The sequence below is a fragment of the Coregonus lavaretus genome, assembly GCF_964263955.1.
Source record: "Coregonus lavaretus genome assembly, contig: HAP1_SCAFFOLD_614, whole genome shotgun sequence".
NCBI classification, from domain to species: Eukaryota; Metazoa; Chordata; class Actinopteri; order Salmoniformes; family Salmonidae; genus Coregonus; species Coregonus lavaretus.
Genome location: NW_028159543.1, coordinates 52,501 through 73,811, shown reverse-complemented (window position 1 = coordinate 73,811; position 21,311 = coordinate 52,501). Strand labels below are relative to the sequence as shown.

Sequence of the window (21,311 nt, the reverse complement as noted above, 5' to 3'; positions counted from 1 at the left end):
ATCTGTAATGGTAGCAGTAATCCACATTAATGTAGAAGTGTTTAGAAACATTCTGTTCTTATTTACAGTGAAAGTGTCCCCTGTAGCTCAGTTGGTAGAGCATGGCGCTTGCAACGCAAGGGTTGTGGGTTCGATTCCCACGGGTGCCAGTATGAAAATGTATGCACTCACTAACTGTAAATCGCTCTGGATAAGAGCGTCTGCTAAACGACTAAAATGTAAAGTGACTCCACAATACATTATTTACCAGTAATTTCTATTTGCCAGAAAATAATCTGAAACACAACCAAAACAAACAGCAAATATATCCAACAAATGTGTAGAGTCACAAGGTTGATGTAATCATTGTGTGCTATGAATATGGGAACAAATACTTCACTTTTGACTACTTTAATACACATAAGTGAATTTGTCCCAATACTTTTGGTCTCCTAAAATGGGGGGGGGGGGGGACTATGTACATAAATTGCTCTAATTTCCAAACGGTTAACCCGATATGGATGAAAATACCCTCAAATTAAAGATGACTGATCTTCACTTTAACTTCAGTCATTGTTTGATTTCAAATCCATACTTTTGGAGTATAGAGCCAAAAGAAGTAAAAATGCTTCACTGACCCAATAATTACAGAGCTGTAATTAATATCATCGGCCTAATAGTATTGTAGAGCTCTTTTGACTTGTACACAATATAGTTGGGTCACCTGGTCCTGCCCCTAGGGGTCCACCACCCTGCAGCGCCCCACCACCCTGCAGCGCCCCACCACCCTGCAGCGCCCCAACCCAACACACCCCACTCAGCTTTAGGATCTTAGTGAAACATTCATTATTGGTTTCAGGTGTATTCCATATAGGGCATCCAGACCTTATGAAAGTTGCGCAGTACATTTACATTTTAGTCATTTAGCAGACGCTCTTATCCAGAGCGACTTACAGGAGCAATTAGGGTTAAGTGCCTTGCTCAAGGGCACATCGACAGATTGTTCACCTAGTCGGCTCGGGGATTAGAACCAGCGACCTTTCGGTTACTGGCACAACGCTCTTAACCACTAAGCTACCTGCCGCCCCGTATTAACAGGTCCATGGGCCGCAGGCCATGTCACCCTTTTCATTTTTGTATTTTTATATAAAAACAATATACATTTGTGTGTCCATTTCAACCAGCCCACCCAACAAAATAAATCTGGCTTCTATCCTGTAAGTGTTATTTCATGCTCTTTCAGGTTCCCTAACTAACTAAAAGTATTTCCGCACTGGGAGCAGTGGTATGTCTTCTCCTCGTGTGTGTATTGTCTCATGCTTTTTCAGGTTCCCTAACCGGGTAAATGTCTTTTCACACTGAGAGCAGTGGTAGGTCTTTTTTTCTGTGTGTGTTCTCTCATGATATTTAAAGCCCCCTAACTGGGTAAAAGTCTTTCCACACAGGGAGCACTGTGTGGTCAAATATAATGATAAATAGCTTGACATTTCTGACACACATTGTGGGAGGATAACCAACCTTCCAATTGATGGCAATGCATTTCTTAGCCGCTATAAATGCCTGGTTACACAGTTTCTTCTGATAACAGTCTCCAATATCAACATCTCCGAGCAAACAAAAAAAGGGAGAATGGAGAATCTGTAGACGTGCTGAGATAAAATAACATACTCTTGGACAGAATTCCAAAGGAATGCCTAGGATTTGTTTCTCCTTTATGACCCTGTGGTCATGACATTACTGTCCTGCTGTTGTTTCTCCCCTCTCTGTCAGGATCATGTGGAGACAGAGGCGGGCTCTGGGGAGAAGTCTGTGTTCTTCCTGCTCCTCAAGATGTTTGTGAGCAGCAACAACAGCCACCTGAAGATCTCCACCAGGAAACTGGTGGTCAAGGTGAGCACACATACTGCCTCAGCTCACTCCTGGTTTGAATCACATACTGGGCACTCTATTCCCTAACATAGTGCACTACTTTTGACCAGTGGTGGAAAGTACTTAAGTAAAAAATACTTTAAAGTACTACTTAAGTAGTTTTTTGGGGTATCTTTACTATTTATATTTTTGACAACTTTTACTTTTACTTCACTACGTTCCTAATGAAAATAATGTACTTTTTACTCCATACATTTTCCCTGACACCCAAAAGTACTCGTTACATTTTGAATGCTTAGCCGGACAGAAAATGGTCAAATTCATGCACTTATCAAGATAACATCCCTGGTCATCCCTACTGCCTCTGATCTGGCGGACTCACTAAACACAGATGCTTTGTTTGTACATGTCTGAGTGTGGCGTGTGCCCCTGGTTATCCATAAATAACAAAAACAAGAAAATTGTGAAGTCTGGTTTGCTTAATATAAGCAATTTGAAATGATTCATACTTTTACTTTTGAAACTGAAGTATATTTAAAACCAAATACTTTTGTAGACTTTTTTTTACTCAAGTATTATTTTACTGGGTGACTTTCACTTTAACGTGAGTCATTTTCTATTAAGGAAATATTTACTTTTACTCAAGTATGACAATTGGGTACTTTTTCCACCACTGCTTTTGACCAGGGCCCATAGTGGGTCAAAAGTGTCCGCTAAATGACTAAAATGTAAATGTAGTTCACTGTATAGGGAATGTAGTGTACCCACTGACTCTCTTCGCCCAACGTAGAAAGAAGATGAATCGTAGGGTACTTACTAAGTACACCTACAAAGAGTTCCTGTTAAACTCCTTTCCCTCCACTGTGTGGTATAGGTGCTGAAGGACAGTGGAGTGTTTGAGTACACCTGGTCTGAACTGGAGCTTTGGCTGAATCACCTACTCAAACTAGAACCAGACCAGCAGGATACAGTCATACACTTCCTGGAGAGGGTCAGTCACCTGGTCTACCTCCATAGATACAGTTGATCGATCGATCAATTGATACGTCAATCAATTAATCAATCGATCGTAGATACCCTCAATCGATCAATCTATCGTTACGCTACGATCTTCATCATAAGTAGCATAAAATAAAATATCAACACCTTCTTACCCGAGGCCTTTCGCGCTTAGGGATTGATTGATTGGTTGATTGGGTGGTTGATTGTTTGATTGGGTGGTTGATTGTTTGATTGCATTATGCTATTTATGATACAGTATGTGTCTGTCTTCTCTGTGATGTGTGTATGTCCCCAGGTGCTGGTGTGTAACCCTGTGGTGTGTGTATGTCCCCAGGTGCTGGTGTGTAACCCTGTGGTGTGTGTGTATGTCCCCAGGTGCTGGTGTGTAACCCTGTGGTGTGTGTATGTCCCCAGGTGCTGGTGTGTAACCCTGTGGTGTGTGTATGTCCCCAGGTGCTGGTGTGTAACCCTGTGATGTGTGTATGTCCCCAGGTGCTGGTGTGTAACCCTGTGGTGTGTGTATGTCCCCAGGTGCTGGTGTGTAACCCTGTGGTGTGTGTATGTCCCCAGGTGCTGGTGTGTAACCCTGTGGTGTGTGTATGTCCCCAGGTGCTGGTGTGTCTGGTGTGTAACCCTGTGGTGTGTGTATGTCTCCAGGTGCTGGTGTGTAACCCTGTGGTGTGTGTATGTCCCCAGGTGCTGGTGTGTCTGGTGTGTAACCCTGTGATGTGTGTATGTCCCCAGGTGCTGGTGTGTAACCCTGTGGTGTGTGAATGTCCCCAGGTGCTGGTGTGTCTGGTGTGTAACCCTGTGATGTGTGTATGTCCCCAGGTGCTGGTGTGTAACCCTGTGGTGTGTGTATGTCCCCAGGTGCTGGTGTGTCTGGTGTGTAACCCCTACACCTACACAGACAAGGTGGCTAGTCTAGTCCAGGACGCAGCCTTTCTACAGGCCAATCTCAGCGGACAGGACGGAGACACCGCCAGCATCCCCATCTCACACATAGACGGTTGGTGACTACTATATAATTACTAGTGAAGACAAAGCCTTGGCCTGGTGTGAAACATAGCTAGTGAAGACAAAGCCTTGGCCTAGTGTGAAACATAGCTAGTGAAGACAAAGCCTTAGCCTAGTGTGAAACATAGCTAGTGAAGACAAAGCCTTGGCCTGGTGTGAAACAGAGTGGGGGAAAAAAAGTATTTAGTCAGCCACCAATTGTGCAAGTTCTCCCACTTAAAAAGATGAGAGAGGTCTGTAATTTTCATCATAGGTACACGTCAACTATGACAGACAAATTGAGGGAAAAAAATCCAGAAAATCACATTGTAGCTAGATGTCTGGCTCTCACAGACCTGTAACTTCTTCTTTAAGAGGCTCCTCTGTCCTCCACTCGTTACCTGTATTAATGGCACCTGTTTGAACTTGTTATCAGTATAAAAGACACCTGTCCACAACCTCAAACAGACACACTCCAAACTCCACTATGGCCAAGACCAAAGAGCTGTCAAAGGACACCAGAAACAAAATTGTAGACCTGCACCAGGCTGGGAAGACTGAATCTGCAATAGGTAAGCAGCTTGGTTTGAAGAAATCAACTGTGGGAGCAATTATTAGGAAATGGAAGACATACAAGACCACTGATAATCTCCCTCGATCTTGGGCTCCACGCAAGATCTCACCCCGTGGGGTCAAAATGATCACAAGAACGGTGAGCAAAAATCCCAGAACCACACGGGGGGACCTAGTGAATGACCTGCAGAGAGCTGGGACCAAAGTAACAAAGCCTACCATCAGTAACACACTACGCCGCCAGGGACTCAAATCCTGCAGTGCCAGACGTGTCCCCCTGCTTAAGCCAGTACATGTCCAGGCCCGTCTGAAGTTTGCTAGAGTGCATTTGGATGATCCAGAAGAGGATTGGGAGAATGTCATATGGTCAGATGAAACCAAAATATAACTTTTTGGTAAAACCTCAACTCGTCGTGTTTGGAGGACAAAGAATGCTGAGTTGCATCCAAAGAACACCATACCTACTGTGAAGCATGGGGGTGGAAACATCATGCTTTGGGGCTGTTTTTCTGAAAAGGGACCAGGACGACTGATCCGTGTAAAGGAAAGAATGAATGGGGCCACGTATCGTGAGATTTTGAGTGAAAACCTCCTTCCATCAGCAAGGGCATTTTTATTTTATTTTATTTTTTAGTTCACCTTTATTTAACCAGGTAAGCCAGTTGAGAACAAGTTCTCATTTACAACTGCGACCTGGCCAAGATAAAGCAAAGCAGTGCGATAAAAACAACAACACAGAGTTACATATGGGGTAAAAAAAACATAAAGTCAAAAAATACAACAGAAAATATATATACAGTGTGTGCAAATGTAGCAAGTTATGGAGGTAAGGCAATAAATAGGCTATAGTGCAAAATAATTACAATTAGTATTAACACTGGAATGCTAGATGTGCAAGAGATTATGTGCAAATAGAGATACTGGGGTGCAAAAGAGCAAAATAAATAACAATATAGGGATGAGGTAGTTGGGTGGGCTAATTTCAGATGGGCTGTGTACAGGTGCAGTGATCGGTAAGGTGCTCTGACAACTGATGCTTAAAGTTAGTGAGGGAGATTAGAGTCTCCAGCTTCAGAGATTTTTGCAATTCGTTCCAGTCATTGGCAGCAGAGAACTGGAAGGAATGGCGGCCAAAGGAGGTGTTGGCTTTGGGAATGACCAGTGAGATATACCTGCTGGAGCGCAGACTACGGGGGGGTGCTGCTATGGTGACCAATGAGCTAAGATAAGGCGGGGATTTGCCTAGCAGTGATTTATAGATGGCCTGGAGCCAGTGGGTTTGACAACGAACATGTAGTGAGGACCAGCCAACAAGAGCGTACAGGTCACAGTGGTGGGTAGTGTATGGGGCTTTGGAGACAAAACAGATGGCACTGTGATAGACTACATCCAATTTGCTGAGTAGAGTGTTGGAGGCTATTTTGTAAATGACATCGCCGAAGTCAAGGATCGGTAGGATAGTCAGTTTTACGAGGGCATGTTTGGCAGCATGAGTAAAGGAGGCTTTGTTGCGAAATAGGAAGCCGATTCTAGATTTAACTTTGGATTGGAGATTCTTAATGTGAGTCTGGAAGGAGAGTTTACAGTCTAACCAGACACCTAGGTATTTGTAGTTGTCCACATACTCTAGGTCAGACCCGTCGAGAGTGATGATTCTAGTCGGGTGGGCGGGTGCCAGCAGCGTTCGATTGAAGAGCATGCATTTAGTTTTACTAGTGTTTAAGAGCAGTTGGAGGCTACTGAAGGAGTGTTGTATGGCATTGAAGCTCGTTTGGAGGTTTGTTAACACAGTGTCCAATGAAGGGCCAGATGTATACAAAATGGTGTCGTCTGCGTAGAGGTGGATCTGAGAGTCACCAGCAGCAAGAGCGACATCATTGATATACACGGAGAAAAGAGTCGGCCCAAGAATTGAACCCTGTGGCACCCCCATAGAGACTGCCATAGGTCCAGACAACAGGCCCTCCGATTTGACACATTGAACTCTATCTGAGAAGTAGTTGGTGAACCAGGCGAGGCAGTCATTTGAGAAACCAAGGCTATTTAGTCTGCCAATAAGAATGCGGTGGTTGACAGAGTCGAAAGCCTTGGCCAGGTCGATGAAGACGGCTGCACAGTACTGTCTATTATCGATCGCGGTTATAATATCGTTTAGGACCTTGAGCGTGGCTGAAGTGCACCCATGACCAGCTCGGAAACCGGATTGCATAGCGGAGAAGGTACGGTGGGATTCGAAATGGTCGGTGATCTGTTTGTTAACTTGGCTTTCAAATACTTTCGAAAGGCAGGGCAGGATGGATATAGGTCTGTAACAGTTTGGATCTAGAGTGTCACCCCCTTTGAAGAGGGGGATGACCGCGGCAGCTTTCCAATCTCTGGGGATCTCAGACGTTACGAAAGAGAGGTTGAACAGGCTAGTAATAGGGGTTGCGACAATTTCGGCGGCTAGTTTTAGAAAGAAAGGGTCCAGATTGTCTAGCCCAGATGATTTGTAGGGGTCCAGATTTTGCAGCCCATTCAGAACATCAGCTGTCTGAATTTGTGTGAAGGAGAAGCGGGGGGGGCATGGGCAAGTTGCAGCGGAGGGTGCAGAGCTGGTGGCCGGGGTAGTCGTAGCCAGGTGGAAAGCATGGCCAGCCGTAGCAAAATGCTTGTTGAAATTCTCGATTATTGTAGATTTATCGGTGGTGATAGTGTTTCCTAGCCTCAGTGCAGTGGGCAGCTGGGAGGAAGTGCTCTTATTCTCCATGGACTTTACAGTGTCCCAAAACTTTTTGGAGTTAGTGCTACAGGATGCAAATTTCTGTTTGAAAAAGTTAGCCTTTGCTTTCCTGACTGCTTGTGTATATTGGTTCCTAACTTCCCTGAAAAGTTGCATATCGCGGGGGCTATTTGATGCTAATGCAGTACGCCACAGGATGTTTTTGTGCTGGTCAAGGGCAGTCAAGTCTGAGGAGAACCAGGGGCTATATCTGTTCTTAGTTCTGTATTTTTTGAATGGGGCATGTTTATTTAAGGCATTGAAGATGAAACGTGGCTGGGTCTTTCAGCATGACAATGATCCCAAACACACCGCCCGGGCAACGAAGGAGTGGCTTCGTAAGAAGCATTTCAAGGTCCTGGAGTGGCCTAGCCAGTCTCCAGATCTCAACCCCATAGAAAATCTTTGGAGGGAGTTGAAAGTCTGTGTTGCCCAGCGACAGCCCCAAAACATCACTGCTCTAGAGGAGATCTGCATGGAGGAATGGGCCAATATACCAGCAACAGTGTGTGAAAACCTTGTGAAGACTTACAGAAAACGTTTGACCTGTGTCATTGCCAACAAAGGGTATATAACAAAGTATTGAGAAACTTTTATTATTGACCAAATACTTATTTTCCACCATAATTTGCAAATAAATTCATAAAAAATCCTACAATGTGATTTTCTGGATTTTGTTTTCTCATTTTGTCTGTCATAGTTGACGTGTACCTATGATGAAAATTACAGGCCTCTCTCATCTTTTTAAGTGGGAGAACTTGCACAATTGGTGGCTGACTAAATACCTTTTCCCCCCACTGTAGCTAGTGAAGACAAAGCCTTGGCCTGGTGTGAAACTTAGCTAGTGAAGACAAAAGCCTTGGCCTGGTGTGAAACATAGCTAGTGAAGACAAAGCCTTGGCCTGGTGTGAAACATTGTACTGCTGTATTTCTAGACGTGCTGGACATGGTTGATGTGATCATGGAGGGCAGCGAGGGGGAGACGGAGGAGCTGGGCCCGGCGCTTAGTGATGACCTCATCCTCCAGACCTTCCCTTTCAGTGCCGTGGTACCTGCTGTCCTGGAGGCCAGGAACAAACTACCTGCTACCTACAGAACGGAGAAAGGTAAACTACTGAAGTACTTCCTGGCTGGCTGTCGGACTGACTGTCTGGCCGTCTGGGGCTCGTTCAAACACTCAAAGCCTTGTTTGCTTCTTTTTAAAAGTGGTGTGAGCCATCCAATGTATGTGTCTTGGTGCGTTTGGGTATTCATAGATGTTTCTAATCCCTTCTCTGTATTTGACCCTAGGGATGGTGTATAATATAATGTTGTGTATTTGACCCCAGGGATGGTGTATAATATAATCTTGTGTATTTGACCCCAGGGATGGTGTATAATGTAATCGTGTGTATTTGACCCCAGGGATGGTGTATAATATAATGTTGTGTATTTGACCCCAGGGATGGTGTATAATGTAATGTTGTGTATTTGACCCCAGGGATGGTGTATAATGTAATGTTGTGTATTTGACCCCAGGGATGGTGTATAATATAATCTTGTGTATTTGACCCCAGGGATGGTGTATAATGTAATGTTGTGTATTTGACCCCAGGGATGGTGTATAATATAATGTTGTGTATTTGACCCCAGGGATGGTGTATAATGTAATGTTGTGTATTTGACCCCAGGGATGGTGTATAATGTAATCTTGTGTATTTGACCCTAGGGGTGGTGTATAATATAATCTTGTGTATTTGACCCCAGGGATGGTGTATAATGTAATATTGTGTATTTGACCCCAGGGATGGTGTATAATGTAATTGTTAAGATAATTTATTAACTAACTATTTCAGTGTCTCTGTGCATCTCCCAAAAGGTTATAAGGCTTTTGGATCAGAAACGGACAGAGCTCCCAGTCTGCAATAGTCAGAGATCTTTATTCATTGAGAATTCTGTTATCACAATTTCAGAGTCCATCTTTTATACACACACGTCATACAATAATCCCACCCCTCTGTAGGCGGCTGTATATTTCCACTGTACCTGGGTTTAGCTCATGTTTTCCTCTGTTCTCCTGACCATCAGGTCACACACACACACATGAACACACACACACACACACACACACACACATATTCTTATCATAGGCTGCATTCCTTAGTTATCGCCTCCTCACAATATCCTGCCAGCCTTTCACTCCCCCTCCCTGTGTGTTTTGGGAACCAGTCTATACTCTGTTGCTGGGATATAAACACATTTGATTAATTCTCTAAGCTCTAGTCTACTAATTCGTCATACATTATTAGTTTAACTGAGGGAGTAACATTTTAGTCATATCTTACTCACACATTTCTTTATCAGTAATCTTGTGTATTTGACCCCAGGGATGGTGTATAATGTAATCGTGTGTATTTGACCCTAGGGATGGTGAATAATGTAATCTTGTCTATTTAGGTGTGGTATATGACTACATGGCAACAGTCCTATGTGACGTGCTCCACTGTCAGAGAGACCCTCTGCCCCTCAGCCTGGCCCTTCTACAGTACGATAAAGAGCTGGACTCCTCTGAAGACCCTCCCCATCCCTCCATCATTCACCTCCATCACTACTACACAACATGGCTGCCCCAACAGGCGCGGGAACATCTGGTCAGAACACCTCCCTCTCCTCACGATCATGCAGATGACTTATTATTATTGTGTTTTAATATCGGTCTTATTACATGTAGTAGTGTTATCATGTTCATAAGTGTTCATAATAGCATTATTTGTAAAAGTGTGTTTAGAGTATTTCATAGTGGTAATTACAATTGTATTATTATGTATCCACAACAAACTCCTGTTCTATCGTCTGTCCTCTGTCCGACAGTTCCTGTCCTGTGAAAGCCCTGTCGATGTCTCTCCTACTCCTGTGACCTTCGCTGACCTACTGAAGACAACCTACAGCCAAGGGGCCTCTGCCCTGCTAGAAGACTCCTTCAGACGGAGATTAGAGGAGCGTCTGGCCGCTATGGCGATGGCTGAGTATCCTGTTGCAGCCAAGCAGATCCTACTGTACATCAAAACCACTGTGGACAACTTCAGCATGGTACAGAGAAACACTCGCCGAACCTTTTATGTGAACGCTGCTTTGTCTCGCTGTTATCAAGCTGCGTCTGCCGTGACCTGTTCCTAACACGTTGCCTCCTGTCTCTCCACAGTTGTCTATAGACACAGGGCTGCTGGCGCTGAATGTCCTGATGGGAGTTCTCCAGGGGTTGGTGTTGAGGCTTCAGAGCCCACAGGAACAAACTGAGGCAACCGAGGTAGAGCCCGTGGTCGCAGCAGAGACTGAGCCCATGGTCGCAGCAGAGACTGAGCCCATGGTCGCAGCAGAGACTGAGCCCGTGGTCGCAGCAGAGACTGAGCCCATGGTCGCAGCAGAGACTGAGCCCGTGGTCGCAGCAGAGACTGAGCCCATGGTCGCAGCAGAGACTGAGCCCATGGTCGCTGATCAGAAGGCAGCAGAGACAGCCGTTCCCATGGCTGTGGTTCCTACGGTGGCAGCAGAGACTGAGCCCATGGCTATGGGTCAGGACACAGCCACAGTAGTAGATCCAGCCAAGGCAGCAGAACCCAAAGCTGTGGACCTCCTGGAGGGATCGGATCTCTTCCTGGAGGTCAACCCCTCTTCGGAAGTAGAGGACAACGACAACCTGGTAGGACCAGGAGCCTTTTTACTGGAAGTAGAATACCAGATGTAGTAGTCAGTAACTCTTTGTGGCGTATCTTTAGAGTCGTACCCTTGTTCTCCTTTGTTTACTGCTGCTTAACAACGTATCCCTGGTTCGATTTGGGAGATTTTTTGTTTACCTTTTTTTGTTCTCGTGATATGATGTACTGTGTCCTTTCTGGCCGTGTCTGTAGGTGGTGTTGTCAGTGCTGAGTTCCATCCTGAAGCACCCATGTATCGAGCAGTGGTTCCTGTCTCTGGAGTTGTCCTCTGTCCCTCCTACCTCCCTCAACCCGGTCAGGCTGAAGCTGCTGTGTGCTGAACTGTCTGACTGCATCCTGGGTCTGTTACAGTCCTCCGCCTCCGCCCTGCGATCCCTGGACTCCCTCTATCTCCTCTCCCCTTACCTAGAGGCTGTATCAAGGGCTCTGCTCAGAGAGCTGGGGGAGAGGAGGGAGACCGACAAGGAGTCCCGGCCTGTGAGAGCCTTCGTGGCGCTGCATGCCTACATGGAGCCCTCTCTCTTCCAGGAGCTGGTCTCTTCTCTTCTCCTACTCCCCCAGGAGACACTCATCACCCCGGGGGAGAGTTACCAGGAGGGGGAAGAAGACGGTGAGAAGAGCTCCAGAGCAGCAGAGCTCAGTGTCTATGGACGCACGGCACTACATGTCCTCACCGAGACCTCTTCGTCCGGCTCCCCTCTCCTCCTCCTCTCCCAGGCCCACCTCCAAGGCCTGGCCACCCTGCTCCTGTCCTGCTCCAGCCCATCTCTGGAGACCTTCCTCCTGCAGGCCCTGAGGACCCAGCCAGGCAACGCTAAACTCCTCCACACTGACGTCCTGCTCCACTGTCTCCAGGGGCCTCCTACTGCAGCCGCCAAAGCCCTCGGGGCAGCCCTGCTGCACAACTGCTCTACTCACAGGCTCCGCTTCGAGGTGTGGTGCCTGCAGCCGCAGCACCTGGAGAAACTCACGGACCAGACGGGGGCATTCCTACCGCTGGTCAACAGCTACCTGCAGACTGCAGCCAGAGAGGACCCTGCCAGGCCTAATGAAGGTAGGTGGTTGTGGCCTAGTCTGCAGTGTCAGACTCATTGGAACTATATTTATACTCCCACCGTTGGAAAATCCTAACTTCCACTGATTTAGTCTCTCATTGACATTAATGCATGACTAAAGAAGTTTAAAGTTTAAGAACCAACCATGCACGATCACAGTCACCATGTTGTTCGGGGTTGTCCCACAGTTCAGACAGCGGTGCTGAAGGTCCTGAAGCAGGCCCTGCTCCCCAGGTTGATCCTCTCTGTGCTGGGGCAGGAGACAGGGGAGGCCCTGGGGGCTGTGGAGGTTGTGGAGGCTCTCTCCAGCCTGGTCAGACTGGCAGCTAGGGTCAAGGACATCAGAGAGCTCATCACCTCCCTGCCCGCTGCCCTGCAGAAACTAGACGGCTTTGAAAGGTAATGTCTTCGTACGGGTATTACCTCAGTAAAACTTGGCCGAAATGGTCAAATGAAGGTGTGCATTCCAGACCTTTCTGTGTAGGTTGTTGTATAATGTTGATGTGATTCCTAATGTGACTTCTCCAGGCATTGTGATATCTGATCATTTGTTCTGACTTTTCAAATCAAATCAAATGTTATTTGTCACATGCGCCGACTACAACAGATGTAGACCTTACAGTGAAATGCTTACTTACAAGCCCTTAACCAACAATGCAGTTCAAGAAATAGAGTTAAGAAAATATTAACTAAATAAACTAAAGTAAAATATAAAATATAAAGTAACAATAAAATAACAATAACGAGGCTATATACAGGGGGTACCGGTACTGAGTCAATGTGTGGGGGTACAGGTTAGTTGAGGTAATTTGTACATGTACAGTGGGGGAAAAAAGTATTTAGTCAGCCACCAATTGTGCAAGTTCTCCCACTTAAAAAGATGAGAGAGGCCTGTAATTTTCATCATAGGTACACGTCAACTATGACAGACAAATTGAGAGAGAAAAAATCCAGAAAATCACATTGTAGGATTTTTAATGAATTTATTTGCAAATTATGGTGGAAAATAAGTATTTGGTCACCTACAAACAAGCAAGATTTCTGGCTCTCACAGACCTGTAACTTCTTCTTTAAGAGGCTCCTCTGTCCTCCACTCGTTACCTGTATTAATGGCACCTGTTTGAACTTGTTATCAGTATAAAAGACACCTGTCCACAACCTCAAACAGTCACACTCCAAACTCCACTATGGCCAAGACCAAAGAGCTGTCAAAGGACACCAGAAACACAATTGTAGACCTGCACCAGGCTGGGAAGACTGAATCTGCAATAGGTAAGCAGCTTGGTTTGAAGAAATCAACTGTGGGAGCAATTATTAGGAAATGGAAGACATAAAAGACCACTGATAATCTCCCTCGATCTGGGGCTCCACGCAAGATCTCACCCCGTGGGGTCAAAATGATCACAAGAACGGTGAGAAAAAATCCCAGAACCACACGGGGGGACCTAGTGAATGACCTGCAGAGAGCTGGGACCAAAGTAACAAAGCCTACCATCAGTAACACACTACGCCGCCAGGGACTCAAATCCTGCAGTGCCAGACGTGTCCCCCTGCTTAAGCCAGTACATGTCCAGGCCCGTCTGAAGTTTGCTAGAGTGCATTTGGATGATCCAGAAGAGGATTGGGAGAATGTCATTTGGTCAGATGAAACCAAAATATAACTTTTTGGTAAAAACTCAACTCGTCGTGTTTGGAGGACAAAGAATGCTGAGTTGCATCCAAAGAACACCATACCTACTGTGAAGCATGGGGGTGGAAACATCATGCTTTGGGGCTGTTTTTCTGCAAAGGGACCAGGACGACTGATCAGTGTAAAGGAAAGAATGAATGGGGCCATGTATCGTGAGATTTTGAGTGAAAACCTCCTTCCATCAGCAAGGGCATTGAAGATGAAACGTGGCTGGGTCTTTCAGCATGACAATGATCCCAAACACACCGCCCGGGCAACGAAGGAGTGGCTTCGTAAGAAGCATTTCAAGGTCCTGGAGTGGCCTAGCCAGTCTCCAGATCTCAACCCCATAGAAAATCTTTGGAGGGAGTTGAAAGCCCGTGTTGCCCAGCGACAGCCCCAAAACATCACTGCTCTAGAGGAGATCTGCATGGAGGAATGGGCCAAAATACCAGCAACAGTGTGTGAAAACCTTGTGAAGACTTACAGAAAACATTTGACCTGTGTCATTGCCAACAAAGGGTATATAACAAAGTATTGAGAAACTTTTGTTATTGACCAAATACTTATTTTCCACCATAATTTGCAAATAAATTCATAAAAAATCCTACAATGTTATTTTCTGGAATTGTTTTTCTCATTTTGTCTGTCATAGTTGACGTGTACCTATGATGAAAATTACAGGCCTCTCTCGTCTTTTTAAGTGGGAGAACTTGCACAATTGGTGGCTGACTAAATACTTGTTTTTCCCACTGTAGGTAGGGGTAAAGTGACTATGCATAGATAATAAACAGCGAGTAGCAGCAGTGTAAAAACAAATAGTCAAGGTGGCCATTTGATTAATTGTTCTGCAGTCTTATGGTTTGGGGGCAGAAGCTGTTAAGAAGCCGTTTGGACCTAGACATGGCGCTCCGGTACCGTTTGCCATTCGGTAGCAGAGAGAACAGTCTATGACTTGGGTGACTGGAGTCTTTGACAATGTTTTGGGCCTTCCTCTGACACCGCCTGGTATAGAGGTCCTGGATGGCAGGAAGCTTGGCCCCAGTGATGTACTGGGCCATACGCACTACCCTCTGTAGCGCCTTACGGTCGGATGCCGAGCAGTTGCCATACCAGGCGGTGATGCAACCGGTCAGGATGCTCTCGATGGTGCAGCTGTAGAACTTTTTGAGGATCTGGGGACCCATGCCAAATCTTTTCTGTCTCCTGAGGGGGAAAAGGTGTTGTCGTGTCCTCTTCACGACTGTCTTGGTGTGTTTGGACCATGATAGTTTGTTGGTGATGTGGACACCAAGGAACTTGAAACTCTCGACCCGCTCCATTACAGCCCCGTCAATGTTAATGGGGTTGTGTTCGGCCCTCCTTTTCCTGTAGTTCGCGATCATCTCCTTTGTCTTGCTCACATTGAGGGAGAGTTTGTTGTCCTGGCACCACACTGCCAGGTCTCTGGCCTCCTCCCTAGAGGCTGTCTTATCGTTGTCGGTGATCAGGCCTACCACCGTTGTGTCATCAGCAAACTTAATGATGCTGTTGGAGTCGTGCTTGGCCACGCAGTCGTGGGTGAACAGGGAGTACAGGATGGGACTAAGCACACACCCCTGAGGGGCCCCCGTGTTGAGGATCAGCGTGGCAGATGTGTTCTTGCTTACCTTTACCACCTGGGGGCGGCCCGTCAGGAAGTTCAGGATCCAGTTGCAGAGGGAGGTGTTTAGTCCCAGGGTCCTTAGCTTAGTGATGAGCTTTGTGGGCACTATGGTGTTGAACGCTGAGCTGTAGTCAATGAACAGCATTCTCACATAGGTGTTCCTTTTGTCCAGGTGGGAAAGGGCAGTGTGGAGTGCGATTGAGATTGCGTCATCTGTAGATCTGTTGGGGCGGTATGCGAATCGGAATGGGTCTAGGGTTTCCGGGATGATGGTATTGATGTGAGCCATAACAAGCCTTTCAAAGCAGTTCATGGCTACCGACGTGAGTGCTACAGGGCGGTAGTCATTTAGGCAGGTGCTCTCATGCATGCTTCAGTGTTGCTTGCCTCGACGCGAGCATAAAAGGCATTTAGCTCGTCTGGTAGGCTTGTGTCACTGGGCAGCTCACGGCTGGGTTTCCCTTTGTAGTACGTAATAGTTTGCAAGCCCTGCCACATCCGACGAGCGTCAGAGCTGGTGTAGTAGGATTCAATCTTAGTCCTGTATTGACTCTTTGCCTGTTTGATGGTTCGTCTGAGGGCATAGAGGGATTTCTTATAGGCGTCCGGATTAGTGTCCCGCTCCTTGAAAGCGGCAGCTCTAGCCTTTAGCTCGGTGCGGATGTTGCCTGTAATCCATGGCTTCTGGTTGGGGTATGTACGTACGGTCAATGTGGGGACGACGTCGTCGATGCACTTATTGATGAAGCCGGTGACTGAGGTGGTATACTCCCCAATGACATTGGATGAATCCAGGAACATATTCCAGTCTGTGCTAGCAAAACAGTCCTGTAGCGTAGCATCTGCGTCATCTGACCACTTCCATATTGAGCGAGTCACTGGTGCTTCCTGCTTTAGTTTTTCCTTGTAAGCAGGAATCAGGAGGATAGAATTATGGTCAGATTTGCCAAATAGAGGGCGAGGGAGAGCTTTGTATGCGTCTCTGTGTGTGGTGTAAAGGTGGTCTAGAGTTTTTTTGTCTTCTGGTTGCACATGTGACATGCTGGTAGAAATTAGGTAAAATGGATTTAAGTTTCCCTGCATTAAAGTCCCCGGCCATTAGGCGTGCCTTGCAACTCTGCCTAGGTCAGCATCCCGGAGTCGCCTCTTCACTGTTGATGTTGAGACTGGTGTTTTGCGGGTACTATTTAATGAAGCTGCCAGTTGAGGACCTGTGAGGCGTCTGTTTCTCAAACTAGACACTCTATTGTATTTGTCCTCTTGCTCAGTTGTGCATCAGGGCCTCCCACTCCTCTTTCTATTCTGGTTAGAGCCAGTTTGCGCTGTTCTGTTAAGTGAGTAGTACACAGCGTTGTACGAGATCTTCAGTTTCTTGGCAATTTCTCGCATGGAATAGCCTTCATTTCTCAGAACAAGAATAGACTGACAAGTTTCAGAAGAAAGTTATTTCTTTCTGGCCATTTTGAGCCTGTAATCGAACCCACAATTGCTGATGCTCCAGATACTCAACTAGTCTCAAGTAGGCCAGTTTTATTGCTTCTTTAATCAGCACAACAGTTTTCAGCTGTGCTAACATAATTGCAAAAGGGTTTTGTAATGATCAATTAGCCTTTTAAAATGATAAACTTGGATTAGCAAACACAACGTGCCATTGGAACACAGGACTGATGGTTGCTGATAATGGGCCTCTGTACGCCTATGTAGATATTCCATTAAAAATCAGCCGTTTCCAGCTTGTAATGATGTCATGTCATAGTATCGTGGGGACCAGGTTAGAGTTACTAGATAAGTGGCTTGGTGCCACGGAGTCTACATTCCGTTATGTCAAAGGAGATTACTGATGTTTATGATAGCATGATTGATGGACAGGATATACTGACTTGGGGTAAAGAGTAATAACATAAAAGAATGGGGAGTGCCCATGATGGGTACCGGATGTTCGTGGAGAGACTTGTAACAGAGGGTATATATAGAGAGAGTGGATCTTTGTTCTGGAGTTAGGAAGTTGGGAGAGGCAGGGCCATGTCTGTTATAACTAACCATGGTACCATATTAAATATCTTATATGAACTCCCCATCAAAAGTGTCTAAGTACTTCCTTACATTCGTAATCACTTGATATCCTAGAAACTCACCATAACACAGCTACAATAGCCATTTACAACATTAACAATGTCTACACTGTATTTCTGATCAATTTGATGTTATTTTAATGGACCAAAAAAATTGCTCTACCTCAGGTGAGCAATACCTTGAGACTTCTTAATATTAGACATCACTCACCAGCTGTTATTGAAAAATAGACACACACCCCCGGCCCTCGTCTTACCAGACGTAGCTGTTCTGTCCTGCCGATGCACGGAAAACCCAGCTAACTGTATATTATCCGTGTCGTCGTTCAGTCACGACTCGGTGAAACATAAGATAATACAGTTTTTAATGTCCCGTTGGTAGGATAGTCTCGAACGGAGATCATCCAGTTTTTTCTCCAGTGATTGCACGTTGGCCAATAGAACGGATGGTAGTGTCGGGTTACCAACTCGCTGACGAATTCTCACAAGGCACCCCGATCTCCGCCTCCTGTATTTCCGTCTTTTCTTCACGCGAATGACGGGGATTTGGGCCTGGTCTCGGAGAAGCAGTATATCCTTTGCGTCGGATTCATTCAATAAAACATCTTCGTCCAGTTCGAGGTGAGTAATCGCTGTTCTGATGTCCAGAAGCTCTTTTCGGTCATAAGAGACGGTAGCAGCAACATTATGTACAAAATAAGTTACAAACAATGTGAAAAAACACACAATATAGCACAGTTGGTTAGGAGCCCGTAAAATGGCAGCCACCCCCTCCGGCCGACTTTCTAATAATGGCGCCGATTTCAGTTATTTCAGTTAAATACAAACACCTACTAGGGTTACAGGGGCTGTGTATCAACAAGGTGTATTTTCTCTCTGTCCCTCCCTCCAGATGGCAGTTGGTGGACCCCATCAGTGCTGTGCTGTCTGACTGTCCAGAGGAGCTAGAGGAGTGGAGGAAGTCGGTGCTCTCTGCCGCCCTCCGGTGGCTGAGCTCCTCCTACAGTCACAACAGAGACCAGAACACGGCACCACTCACACAGGAAGACAGCATACTGAACAGACTAACGGTACTACTGGTGGGTCCACAGTCTATCATGCTAAAATACATGTTGTCCGTGTCCCAAATGACACCCTATTCCTTATATAGTGCACCACTTTTAACCAGAGCACATGGGATGTTTTTTGTTGATATGTCAATGACTAAAATGTAAACGTAATGTTGGTTCTGTTGTACATTTTAGTCATTTAGCAGACGCTCTTATCCAGAGCAATTTACAGTTAGTGAGTGCATACATTTTCGTACTGGTCCCCTGTGGGAATCGAACCCGCAACACTGGCGTTGCAAGCGCCATGCTCTACCAACTAAGCCACACGGGACTACATTGGTAACTCAGAAGCAAACTTTACCCCCCTAGACTTTTCCAGAAGACATCACAGCAGCTGAATGGAACAGCTTTGTCAAGGCTGGACTGAAGTAAGTCATTGATCTTATTCTTTATTCAGACACATTCCTATTCAACAGAAGAGTTGTCTGTCAGGGGTCTGTAGAGTATCAGATTTGATATATCTAACCTTTTTATTTCTCCGGGTTAGTCTGAGATGTATTTTCAACAGTAGATGTCTAGTGTTTAAACTGATCTTTTCCTTCCCAGGTGTCGCTATAGAGACCATAACTTCCTGAGCACACTGAACAGCCTGTTGGATCTGATGTATGGAGGTAGTGAAGGACCTAAAGACCTGGTGCCTCTGTCTACCATCCACACGATGGCCTCCAGCCACTCCCTGTTCCTACCCACCATGCTGGGAGCAGAGGAGGACCTTAGTGGGAACACACAGGTTAAAGGTACAGAACAGGACCTTAGTGGGAACACACAGGTTAAAGGTTCAGAACAGGGGGCCATTTTGTTGCTCTCCATATGTTTTTTCTAACAGCCGATCCAGATCAGAATTTTGCTACTCCCAGAATTCTTTATCTAAGAGATATGTTTACCCAGCAACAGTTATCTAAGTGGTATTTTTGCCCAGCAACAGTTATCTAAGTGGTATTTTTCTCCCAGCAACAGTTATCTAAATGGTATTTTCTCCCAGCAACAGTTATCTAAGTGGTATTTTGCCCAGCAACAGTAATCTAAGTGGTATTTTTGGCCAACAACAGTTATCTAAGTGGTATTTTTGGCCAACAGTTACCTAAGTGTTTTTTTGCCCAGCAACAGTTATCTAAGTGGTATTGTTTCCCAGCAACAGTTATCTAAGTGGTATTTTGTCCAAGCAACAGGTATCTAAGTGGTATCTTTGCCTAGCAACAGGTATCTAAGTGGTATTTTTGCCTAGCAACAGGTTTCTAAGTGGGATGTGCATACCCCCCTCGTTTTCTCCTTTCACTTCTAGATCCTACCGATATAACCATAACTATAATATGTAACACACTAAACATGTAACACGCTAAACACTGTATGTAACACGCTAAACACTGTATGTAACACACTAAACACTGTATGTAACACGCTAAACACTGTATGTAACACGCTAAACATTGTATGTAACACGCTAAACACTGTATGTAACACGCTAAACACTGTATGTAACACGCTAAACACTGTATGTAACACGCTAAACACTGTATGTAACACGCTAAACACTGTATGTAACACGCTAAACACTATGTAACACGCTAAACACTATGTAACACGCTAAACACTGTATGTAACACGCTAAACACTGTATGTAACATGCTAAACACTGTATGTAACACGCTAAACACTGTATGTAACATGCTAAACACTGTATGTAACACGCTAAACACTGTATGTAACACGCTAAACACTATGTAACACGCTAAACACTATGTAACACGCTAAACAATATGTAACACGCTAAACACTGTATGTAACACGCTAAACACTGTATGTAACACGCTAAACACTGTATGTAACACGCTAAACACTGTATGTAACACGCTAAACACTGTATGTAACACGCTAAACACTATGGAACACGCTAAACACTGTATGTAACACGCTAAACACTATGTAACACGCTAAACACTATGTAACACGCTAAACACTATGTAACACGCTAAACACTGTATGTAACACGCTAAACACTGTATGTAACATGCTAAACACTGTATGTAACACGCTAAACACTGTATGTAACATGCTAAACACTGTATGTAACACGCTAAACACTGTATGTAACACGCTAAACACTATGTAACACGCTAAACACTATGTAACACGCTAAACACTATGTAACACGCTAAACACTGTATGTAACACGCTAAACACTGTATGTAACACGCTAAACACTGTATGTAACACGCTAAACACTGTATGTAACACGCTAAACACTGTATGGAACACGCTAAACACTGTATGGAACACGCTAAACACTGTATGGAACACGCTAAACACTGTATGGAACACGCTAAACACTGTATGGAACACGCTAAACACTGTATGGAACACGCTAAACACTGTATGTAACACGCTAAACACTGTATGCAACACGCTAAACACTGTATGCAACACGCTAAACACTGTATGCAACACGCTAAACACTGTATGTAACACGCTAAACACTGTATGTAACACGCTAAACACTGTATGTAACACGCTAAACACTGTATGTAACACGCTAAACACTGTATGTAACATGCTAAACACCAGATGTTAACACACAGCTCTCTGTCTGTTATCTCTTCCAGAGGCCCTGGTCTCTCTCCTGCTCAGCCTAGTGAAGAGAAGTCCCGCTGTCTGTAACAGCAACCACTTTGTGGTCATACTGGGAGCGTATGGCGCTACACTGAGCACTACAGGTAACCGAGCTGTTCCTGTGGGGTTTTAAATGTCTTCTATTCCACAGTGGCTAACATGTATTTTCTGTGCAGATCAGAAACTGTTACTGCTGCTGCAGGAGTATGAAGATAACAGCGTCAGTCTGGTAGACTTTCAGTAAGTTTATTAACTATTTATCTATTAACTTTCATCTCA

The 21,311-nt window shown here is 45.3% G+C and overlaps 1 protein-coding gene across 1 annotated transcript in view; it reads left to right on the top strand.

The window, feature by feature from the left end:
- LOC311122738 (nucleolar pre-ribosomal-associated protein 1-like) overlaps positions 1–21,311 on the top strand; it is a 60,918-nt gene that overhangs the window by 14,787 nt on the left and 24,820 nt on the right. The window contains exons 15-29 of the mRNA XM_084197063.1: positions 1,750–1,869; positions 2,723–2,839; positions 3,721–3,859; positions 8,116–8,286; positions 9,617–9,810; positions 10,031–10,249; positions 10,362–10,466; positions 10,593–10,859; positions 11,068–11,929; positions 12,119–12,329; positions 18,209–18,395; positions 18,735–18,793; positions 18,972–19,162; positions 21,026–21,136; positions 21,209–21,272. Of these exons, the coding sequence (XP_084053189.1) occupies positions 1,750–1,869; positions 2,723–2,839; positions 3,721–3,859; positions 8,116–8,286; positions 9,617–9,810; positions 10,031–10,249; positions 10,362–10,466; positions 10,593–10,859; positions 11,068–11,929; positions 12,119–12,329; positions 18,209–18,395; positions 18,735–18,793; positions 18,972–19,162; positions 21,026–21,136; positions 21,209–21,272 (3,017 nt within the window). The remainder of the gene's footprint in view (positions 1–1,749; positions 1,870–2,722; positions 2,840–3,720; positions 3,860–8,115; positions 8,287–9,616; positions 9,811–10,030; positions 10,250–10,361; positions 10,467–10,592; positions 10,860–11,067; positions 11,930–12,118; positions 12,330–18,208; positions 18,396–18,734; positions 18,794–18,971; positions 19,163–21,025; positions 21,137–21,208; positions 21,273–21,311) is intronic.